Source organism: Protomyctophum parallelum (assembly GCF_964188405.1).
Source record: "Protomyctophum parallelum genome assembly, chromosome: 9".
Classification (NCBI taxonomy): Eukaryota; Metazoa; Chordata; class Actinopteri; order Myctophiformes; family Myctophidae; genus Protomyctophum; species Protomyctophum parallelum.
The window spans coordinates 9971036-9982156 of record NC_139706.1 but is presented as its reverse complement, the minus strand read 5'-3'; the positions used below and the strand labels follow the sequence as shown (position 1 = coordinate 9982156).

Sequence of the window (11121 nt, the reverse complement as noted above, 5' to 3'; positions counted from 1 at the left end):
GCATGCTGTTCTGGGAGGTCCCAAATAGATGACAGCCCCAGAAACGGCCCAACGGGGTGGGGGTCCGGAAAATTTTAACCCCATCATTTTCTCATAGTTTGGAGTTTGAACCAAGATCTGCAAAAAAAATCTATTTTAGCACAAAAATCCTACGGGATATCATACCACTATCAGTATAATCTGATTTTCTATTGGAATTGACTTGTAGGCACATAAGAGGTCCGTCCCACTGCAGAAAGAAACTACAAAAATATTGTCGCTCGTGTGTTACCGTAACAGTCACTGTTACGTCATTACAAAGAACCAGGCATGTATGCGTGCAGTGTTTTTCGTCTGTGTACATTTCGACAATATGTTATTACATTGGCTACTCAAAATGTATGAGGACTCCCTTGTAACCTTCTGAAACTGTAGTAGCATCTATATATGGGCTCTTTGTATTTTTTTAGACGTTGTTAAACGTCACTCTTTTCTTTTAAATTTAAACGTAGCCACGGGCAGTCAAACGAAAACACAAGACCTAAACACTCGGGTAGATTAGCCTTGATATGACAATGCTAACATGTGGAAGCAATGTTTACTAGTAGTTTGAGTTTGACAGAGCACCCTCAGAAAGCAACGACACAATAGGTTGTTGTTAATTTCACAGAGGACGCGTGTTATTTTGACGACAGCATTATTTTTTACTTGTCACCTTGAATGCTATTGTAAAGTTAAAGTTTGATACTGCGGGGCTGGTCCTTGGTGGCCGAACAAACATTGAACTCCTGGCGGCTCGATCGGCGTTTACTGCAGTCAAAAACTGGACTGAAATCATGTCTGCGTGCACAGTCAGACGATTGCTTTTCTTAGCAAAGCACAAAGGAATAGCACCATATGTCCGAACTCGGAAACATGTTACGACGTGGTCCCCAGTGGGAGCTGCCTTCAACACAAATCCCCAGAGGAGACTGGAGCTGTCTGACAACAACGTGGTTTGTACTTTGTATAATTCATTTCAGTCTAGTCTTCAGTGGCTGAATGGCTAATTGCACTGAGTTCAGTGTAGAATATATAAGCAATGACAGGCACCTATTCTATGCAGCGACATGTTGTACAGTGGTCTGTGAGTGTGACAGGGTTCAAAGTCATTGTTCCTGCAAGGTCAAATAAGAATTCAATAACTTACCATTGCTGTAAATGTGTGGAAAAAAATAAAAACGCCCCATATAGACATACAGTACAAACAAGATTCTAAAACAAGATGTCTCGATATTTCTGTTCTTGTTTTTTTGTTCTAAATGTTTGTTTGTTCAGCTTTCAGCATGATCATCACAGAGTACCTTCGGCCATGTATGATTTTGCAAGCCCGTTTCAGAACTCTTTCCAGTCACTTTTAGGTCCAAACCGCTCCAATGCAACTCCTTGCAACAAAACAGTTATAACCTTTAAGGACATGTCACACCAATGCAACTCCTTGCAACAAAACGGTTATAACTTTTAAGGACATGTCACACCAATGAAACTACTTGCAACAAAACGGTTATAACTTTTAAGGACATGTCACACCAATGAAACTACTTGCAACAAAACAGTTTTAAGGACATGTCACACCAATGCAGCTCCTTGCAACTCACACTGGGGATAATGGTTTCATGCGACTACATGCAACTACTCACAACTGTTTGGTTGCAAGGAGTTGCATGGCAAATCATTGGGCCTTAAGCCCTAACCCGACCAAAGGGTCGCCATGCAACTCCTTGGGTCTAAGCGGCTGCAAGGAGTTGCATGGTGGTGACCCTTTGGTGTGGTTTGGGCCATTGAATTCACTAGGGACAACGCGCGTCAATGTGCAACAGGACATACAGTATCACACCGCTGGGACAACGCTAAAACCGTCTCCACCCTTTGGTGTGGTTAGGGCTTTAGTCTGGCCGACAGTCAAGGAACTGTGAGGGCTGCATACTGTAGTGTAGATACTCCAGCACCGGGTGCACATAGCCTGTGTAGATCGGTACCAATTCAGGGTCTGACTTCTTCAGGTGACATAGGACAAAAGGCTTTCTATTGACTGAGGTCAGCATATAGTCCACCTGGCTGTCCCATTTCATGTCCCATGTTGACGTTCTTTGACCTCCATTCATTCTCAGGGTTTGTTTGGTGTGCCGGAGCTGACGTCACCTGCCGGTTTCGAGGTTGCAACAAAAGCGGCTCTGATGAGAACTCGGGATCTGGTAGACAAAACATGCAGCTGTATCCCAGGGGCCGAGACGGTGGAGGCTTTTGACCAGCTCTCGGATGGTCTGTGTAAAGTGGCTGACCTGGTAAGGATGCTCAGGATACAAGATATTTTAGCCCATTGAAGACCTGAGACCAGATTCTACATATGTCTTCTAAATCGTTGTGTTTCTATATTGGGGGTTCTCAAACAATTTCATGTCAAAGACCCCAACAGTTATTTGTAATTGGCCGCTGACCCCCATCTGAAAATATGTTGTTCCAGGGCCCCCCCCAGAAGCAAAGGTATAGGTTAAAAACCACACTCGTGTGAAGTGATTCAATTGAAGGTGCTCTTTCTTATTATCATACATCATCATACATCACATTCCGTGCTCATCACAAATGTGGTTCCGGCCAATCACAATTGGCGTCTTAAATTTTCTGGCCTCACTTTTTATCCTCAATATGTACTTTTCTCAGCCAATCAAATCATCACTATGTGGTGACCAGCCAATCAAATCATCGCTAAAATTCACACGCACACAAAGCTGAGCATAAGAGGGGCTAGTGCCCCTCAAAAACGTTGTGAAAGAATATATATTCAAAGATTTGCACACGTTTTCACGATTTTTCCAAAATAGCAGATCTACAAGCTCGTAGCTATGAGCTTTGTATATCTGCTATGTTTCAACATCTAAAGTTAAAAATAATAGTTAAAGTGGTTAAAAGCTAAGGTGACACGGATGCGTTCCAGGTCTTGATGGGTTAATATGGCGCATTAATGATACCAAATTGAGTTTGCGTATAGTACTGTACCAACACAAATGAGGTTGATTGATAGTAGAAAGAGTTTGCTTTGGCATGTGGTGGTCCAGTGTTAAGAATGTAAAGCAAATGTACAATAGCCCTAGAATGTCTGTGATATTACTTACAATTCATATATTCCAAATACACAGCCATATATCTATCGGTCCTATCCCCGCTCGGTTAGCAGACTGATCTAGGCGGGCTATTAATGTGTCGCGCTGCATGTGTCACTCAATAACGAATTCCTGAGACTTAAGAGTCCACTAGTTTCATATCCAGTCAAAATGTCGGGCAGAAAACGTGTTTCGTAAAATATCTCCACTTTTCCACAGTGCACAGGCTGCACAGTGCACATCATTCTCTGTCCTCGATGGGGCCGGACCCGAAACGAACTGACTGCTGGACTGAACAAATGAAAACTTCCTTTGGGAACAGTCTATGTTTGGGAAGCACAAACGTATGGGGCACACAATTGACACATGCATTGCGATTGGTGTGGTAATTCATCACACCACCTGCCAATTGTGTGCCCCATACATTTCTGCTTCCTTTGTTTTAAATTGCCACCTATTAGCAAGTCGGCTAAACCGGTTTCACCTGTCGGCCGGAGTTGCACACAGTTTGCAATATTGGCTAAAAACGGTCAATTCCTGAGGGCTAGCATGATGAGCTATAATGATTACATCGGTTGCTAATCAATTTACAATTTAGGCATTTAGCAGACGCTCTTCATCCAGAGCAACTTACAGTAAGCAAGAACAAAAACATGGTAATACATTAAATATATAAAAGTAAATAGTCATCATGAATCATACAGTGGAATATCTATACCATGCGTATACACTATAGAGTGCTGTGTCTACATAAAAATGCTATCTAAGGCCTCTTTTAGACGGCGACCATCTCCATATAACACGTCAAAGTCCCGTTGCGTTCTCATTTTTTCTTACCCTTTACACGAGAACGCACACGTTATGATATAATGTGCTATTATGCTATACTGTCGCTAGGTGGCGATAACGGGCTGCCAAATAGACAGGTCACCCACGTACAAGAAGAAGACGCAAGCGGTGCAACACTGCTCTGGGCGCGCCACGGGATGATATATATTTATTAAATAAACGCTGCTGCTGCGGCTGCCGTCTATCACAAGGCTTTTTATTTACATCATGGTTTTACATTCAACATCGCTGATGAGCATCACTTTGTAGGCGAGGAGGGAGGCTTGTTCAGGAACTCCATTATATCATAATGATATTGCTCTGCATCAATGTAATAAACATATGCGCTGTGAGCCAACGTGAGCCATGATGTCATAAGTTTTGCGGATTCACCGTTTTGCCTGTTTATATGGAGACCATAGTAAACGGCGTTCTCAAAGATTTCCACTCTGGGAGGCGGTTTCACTTCGTTGCGTTTTCACCTCCTGAGAACACGGTTCTCGTCTAAATGACAGCAGCAAACGATACTTTATTTTGACGTTTTATATGAACACCATCCTCGTGTAAATAGCACCTAAGTTACATAAGCTGTAAGGTCGTCGAGGCTAGGGCAAGTGCCACGGCAAATGCAACGGGCTAAGATGAGTCTGAAGAGGTGGGTGGGTTTTCAGACCACGGCGGAAGATTGGGCGTGAGTCTGCAGTTCTGACTGCAATGGGAAGTGCATTTGATGATATGATGATATGTCCTACTTTCACCAGGCTGACTTTGTGAAAGTGGCCCACCCAGATCCAGCCTACCGTGAGGCTGCAGAGAAGACCTGTGTGGAGATTGGCACAGTTGTAGAGAAGTAAGTCCAATGCAATATTTATCTCACCATGAATGAACCTGGTTGTGCACTAATACACCACAATACACACAGCGTTGCCGTATAGTATACTAAATCAAACACATAGGAGGCCATAATCGTACTGTTGCTGAGCTCATACTAATAATCAGAGCTTAGCAAAGGATATACTGAGCACACCCTTGAAAAACACTTGGAAATCATTACCAGAGGAGAGTGAAACTTAACACTAGTTATAGGAAACTGGAAAATATTGTATTATTGCATGTGACATGATACGGTATATTTAGAATTGTATCTCTGTATTTTTCAGGCTCAACACCAATGTGGAGCTGTGTCGAAGCCTAAAGGCCCTGCTAGGAAATCCAGATACTGTATCTCAGCTGGACCCTGACACGAGGTAATATTTAGGTTGTGTGTGGAGACCTGTTAAACAAGCACTGACCTCTATTAGCACCGACCTGTTGTCGAGCTGCGACATTATCTTCAGTATCAAGCATTAAGTTGCTCCATAATGTTGGTTAAATGATCAGACTTGTTACTTGAAATTGTTTCAACTTGAGAATAGGTGAAATAAAATTGGTATTTTCCCCACACTATTAGATTTCAATATTCGCACTAGATGCCTGTATCTTGGGTTAACTTGGAATTTCAGTATGTTCTTTATTTGTTTTTTTTTGTTTTGTTCTATTTTAGTTTTGGGTTTTATCTATTCATAATTTTAGAATGTTATAAGTTATTTGTTAAAAGTCGATTTTCAGCTAAACCGTTCTCATATCGATAAAAATTAGGGATGCACGATTAATCGGTAGCATAATCGGAATTGGCCATATCGGCCATAAAAATGCCACATCGGTATCGGAATGGTCTCAAAATAATACAGATTATCGGTTTTCACCAGCAAAGAATAAATAAAATTAAAAAAATAATCTGCATTTAATTTGTGTACTAAACAGACACTTGGAAAAGAGTATAGGCTATTTATTGATTGATTTGAATACTTTATTAATTAACAAGCTTTGGGCCAAGCCCCCTATAAGTAGCTTCGCGTTGTGATACTAATATACCACTGCGCTGGGCTACCCTATAGGGGCCTCTGTATAATATTGGAATCGGTCAGAATCGGTATCTGCAGATACCCTGCAAATAATCAGAGATCGGTCATAATTTCATAATCGTGCACCCCTAATAAAAATCGATAAAATTCCAACAAAGGCAGACAATGGTTGGATTTTAATTGACTCTGTAAAAGGCATCAAATGTGCTAAATAAAAAATAATATGTTTGTGGTCAAGAAAAGATTCAGTAACAAAAACGGTAAATGTTGTTGAAAGGAGAGTCTGTGTCCCTTGTTTTCCTATCTAGACGAGTGGCGGAGCTGTTCCTGTTCGACTTCGAGATCAGTGGAATTCACCTCCCAGACAAACTGGTAAGAAAGTGTTTAAAAAGTTTATATATTAGGTGAATTCCTGCATAGAGGACAATTAACTTGTTAATAGGTGGATGTCAAAACGGCTTTATTATACTTTTTATTTTTGGGGGGCATTTGAAGACATTTTGTGTGTAATTCTAATTGGCTCATACAGACCTGATTATAGACTTTTCTTGATGCACTGTTTATTGTCAAGCTTTGCTTCTAACGACAATTTTTACTTAGTTCATCAAAAAGGACTCAAGATTCTGGTAATAAAATAGTTTTCTGTAGTATAATTGTTTCACTAATGTGTGTTGTTTTCAGAGGAAAGAGGCGGTGGCCCTCCACGTGAAGCTGATTCACTAATGTGTGTTGTTTTCAGAGGAAAGAGGCCGTGGCCCTCCACGTGAAGCTGATTCACTAATGTGTGTTGTTTTCAGAGGAAAGAGGCGGTGGCCCTCCACGTGAAGCTGATTCACTAATATGTGTTGTTTTCAGAGGAAAGAGGCCGTGGCCCTCCACGTGAAGCTGATTCACTAATATGTGTTGTTTTCAGAGGAAAGAGGCCGTGACCCTCCACGTGAAGCTGATTCACTAATGTGTGTTGTTTTCAGAGGAAAGAGGCAGTGGCCCTCCACGTGAAGCTGATTCACTAATATGTGTTGTTTTCAGAGGAAAGAGGCCGTGGCCCTCCACGTGAAGCTGATTCACTAATGTGTGTTGTTTTCAGAGGAAAGAGGCCGTGGCCCTCAACGTGAAGCTGATTCACTAATGTGTGTTGTTTTCAGAGGAAAGAGGCCGTGGCCCTCCACGTGAAGCTGATTCACTAATGTGTGTTGTTTTCAGAGGAAAGAGGCAGTGGCCCTCCACGTGAAGCTGATTCACTAATGTGTGTTGTTTTCAGAGGAAAGAGGCCGTGGCCCTCCACGTGAAGCTGATTCACTAATGTGTGTTGTTTTCAGAGGAAAGAGGCCGTGGCCCTCCACGTGAAGCTGTTGGCTCTGAGCCACGAGTTTCTGGTGGGCTCTCACACGCCCAACAGGATCGCGAGGTCCGCCATTCCAGAGCATCTCCATCAGCACTTTGGAAACGAGGGCAGTTTCATCCAGGTCGGAGGACTGTATGCCGACTCCCCGGACGACTTGGTATGTGTTCTGCTCTGCTACAGCTCAGCAGTACTCGTATGTTTTACTTACAGTAGATAGATCTTGTCCGGACGAGATAATAATCATCTTGTCTGGTTGAGATAATTTATTTTACCATGGCCACTCAGGGTAGGTAAGTTCTCAAATAATTGTAGTGGAGTCAAAGTACAATATTTTCCTCTGAAAAGTATTGGAAATTAGAAGTCTCAAGTAAAGTACAAATACCAAAAATCCACCACTGCAGATCAGTAAACCTTATTTTGTCATATCGAACCAGTCCGGTTCTTGTTTTTCCCCTGCCTAATATTGAACCAGTTCAGAGTGTTTCCACTGAAAATGAATCGGTTCAGAAGAACCCTAACAGTTGGTTAGGAGGAACTGGAACCAAACAATGGCTGCCGTCGGTTCGGTGAAAGCACCAATGTGCCAAGAATCCAGAACGGAACCTGTTCTAGACTAGAACCAAAGTTCTTTCGGTGAAACAGGGGCCTGTGTTTATTTTCTGTCCATATGGGGGTTGTGCGTGTATTCGTCAGCAGGGGGTGCCATTGGTATATGGATTAAATTAAAGGAATAACGCTGAATCAAGCACAATCCTTATGCACTCTCCCCCCCCTACCTGTTTAGAAATCTGTTCATGTAAAGTACATTTACTTAAGTACTGTACAATGTACTTGAGTTATTTGTACTTTACTTGAGTATTTCCAATTTCCAGTACTATTAGTATTACTTCTACTCCACTACATCTCGGATCCAAATATTGTATTTTTTCTCCACTACATTTATTTGAATTTTACTAGTAGTACATTCGTTACTACTAGTTACTTGGTAGATTTTGATTATCGTCCTACATTCACATTGACAATTAATGTAGAATTTACGTCATATGTGTCTGAGCAAATCGACATTACGTTACGCCATGAGGATGTATGATAAGAGCTCCCCCTGACTTCACACGGGTGTGATGTTTATTGTAGGTATAGCCCCTTGAGATACAGCATCTCATTTTCAAGGGGGACCCATATGAACATGAACCAGATGCATGGAAACATACAGTACACAGATACAGATTATATGCAGATGCATACATATACAGAGATAGCTTGCTCACCCTCTTCCACCCACCCCACCAGCCACCACATAAACGAAGGCCACAGAGCACATACATCAGTGTTTATGTAAATACTGGTACTTGTCAGATTAGAAGCATAAACAAGTTGAATCAAGATGTGAATGTAAGGAAGTCCTGAAGCGACCGAAGGATGAAATAGATGGAGCCACAGGCCCAAAAGCTCAACGGTTAAGGATTAACCTGTGATGTCATGACATACTTTTAATTTGTGTTTTTTTCTATTCATTAAGGTCCACAGAATGGGAGATTTGCTCTGCCGGAAACATCATGCATTAAGTAGCATGTGACATGTCAAACTAGGGGGTTTTCATGATTCTGAATCCATTCCAAACATTAGTTTTGCACGATAAACACTCCTTGGCCTAAAAACGGCAATAGCCATCATCACAAATTATTCCAATCAGATGGGGCTTTGTAGCAGAAAGACCTCCGTACAACCACAGTCATAGATTTTTGCTATTTTAAAGTAATGGTCTTGTAGATGACTTAAGTGGATATGACGAAGTAGACTGGGCCAAACACTGCTTCAAATCAATACTAGTCCAACTGAAGTGGTGTTGCCGTCTTTGACATCCTCAGGTTCGGGAGATCGCCTACAGGATCTACCTCTACCCCAACGCAGAGCTGATGAGGTGCCTTGAGGAGCTGCTGGAATGTAGGAACAAACTGGCCAAGCTGGTGGGCTACGAGACCTATGCACACCGGGCTTTGAAGGGAACCATGGCTAAGAGTCCAGGTAATGTAAGGAATATAAGGTTATATATGTGCCACTTTTTTATTTTCATATCTGCATGGAGGATGATTCAGATGTCGCCATGAAGTGGGGGAAATGATTATTCGATTAGATACACACGGCACATACAGGAATTAGGAGCGTAAGGGTAAATGCGATTTTAATGTCCAGCCCATAGGATCCACTGTAATGCATATGTACTTAGTCTACATTTAAAATAATCCTACTGGAGGAGATGATATTGATTTGAATATACATTTTCAGGTGGATGGTGTCTTTTTTTTTTTTAACCCATTTTGGCAGGAACCCCTTTTGGTGTTGGCATTATGTTATGCTTTAGCTATTGAAAAATAGCAAATCTACAAGCTCATAGCGTGCCACCGAGTGGCGTGCTACGAGCTTGTAGGTCTGCTATTTTTGAAAAATCGACTGACACAGAAACATAGCTTTTTCAGAAAACTGTCAGGATGTAGATTACATTTTTAGAATTAAACGTTCAGGTCAAGGTTGGCCATAGGAATGAAAGCCTAGGGTGGATGCAGACTGGGGTTTGTTGGAGGATTCCAGTAGTGAGCATTTTTTTCATCCCGTCAGTAAACTCTGAGGGAGAGAGGGAGTGGTCAGTAAACTCTGAGTGAGAGAGGGAGTGGAGGGAAGAGGGAGAAAGTGTGACCGGAGTTACATGGATGGGGCTTTTAGGGGTGCGGAATCCTCACAAGCTTTTATCTCTTGTTTTGGTTCCTCTTGTCCTTGGCAGAGGCAACAGATGGGTGACGCAAGAAGTCAAATATGTTGGAGAAAACACATTTTAACATGTTAAGGCTCATGTTCATATTCCTTCCACAAAAAGAATATCTGCGGTACCGTAAAAAGCTGAAATCGTTAATAAAGTGCACTGAATATAAGCTGCCATGCAGTTGAAAGCAATTTGTCCAGTGCTGAAAATCTGCTGAATCTCTCAGCTCCTCTTCTGACTTGCAGTAGAGGGCCACTGATGAGCGCCTCAACATTCAGAGAACAGACTGTATATAACAGGTCACTGAAGTCTCGTTACTTGAGACTGTTGTTTCGACAATAATTGGTCCCTGTGTGCACTATGATGGTTTTTACAGTAGGATTTGCTGCCACAATATCCAGAAATTTTCCATGTCAGAGACCATAACTTTAGGGAGGCATCATATTTTGGTCTTCTTATGGGACATGCTTCTTAGATCTTTTACAGTAGTCAACCGCAATCAGAATTTCAGACTCGGTCGTTAGCTGTCCCGGTAGCGTTTTACTTTATGACTTACTCTCGGTCGCTGTGTGTTAACAAGAGGTTATTCAGGTCATCAGACGGTCTTCCAAGGTCATGCAACAGTTGAGCAAATCTGTTCTCCAGTTGCGCACTTGGTTGTCGGGGAGGTTTGTTTCTATTTCTCCCTTTGACAACTTTCCACGGCTCATCGGTTGAAGAGGCTCTATGCCCGGTTGATGATGATGATGCAGGTCAGCCAGTTGTATCAAACATCTCAGGCCTCTGAGCTCTGCCTGGGCCTTGTCCTCTCATTTCCCAGGGAAAGGAATTATTCTTGGGCTTTGCTCAAAGAAAGTTCCAGCTTCCCTGTTTTGTCTTTGGAGTCTTGTTGGTGCTAATTGGCCATGTGCTGCTACTGTAGCATAATCTTGTTCACATTTTTGAGTCCATGGTGTCATTCCTACCGTAAACCAGGGCTACATCAAAGTGCGTACACGGCGTACAGTATGTGTGGCCTGTGAGAATATTGTGTGTGCATTCTATCCTCCAGGAACAGAACTGTACAGAATGCGCACACACGTTTAATGTTGCAGTACTCGAAACAGTGACCGTTTATGATTATTATGGGTGGGCCTTTGTAGGCATCGTAGCCTTCACTTAATTTAG

The 11121-nt window shown here is 42.2% G+C and overlaps 1 protein-coding gene across 1 annotated transcript in view; it reads left to right on the top strand.

Moving 5' to 3' along the window:
- Positions 1–321: 321 nt before the first annotated feature.
- LOC310864008 (mitochondrial intermediate peptidase-like) overlaps positions 322–11121 on the top strand; it is a gene marked incomplete at its 3' end in the record, with an annotated part of 52817 nt that continues 42017 nt past the window's right edge. The window contains exons 1-7 of the mRNA XM_083772540.1: positions 322–974; positions 2130–2303; positions 4709–4797; positions 5108–5194; positions 6160–6223; positions 7171–7353; positions 9065–9221. Coding sequence (XP_083628666.1) covers positions 816–974; positions 2130–2303; positions 4709–4797; positions 5108–5194; positions 6160–6223; positions 7171–7353; positions 9065–9221 — 913 coding nt within the window. The 5' untranslated portion in view covers positions 322–815. The remainder of the gene's footprint in view (positions 975–2129; positions 2304–4708; positions 4798–5107; positions 5195–6159; positions 6224–7170; positions 7354–9064; positions 9222–11121) is intronic.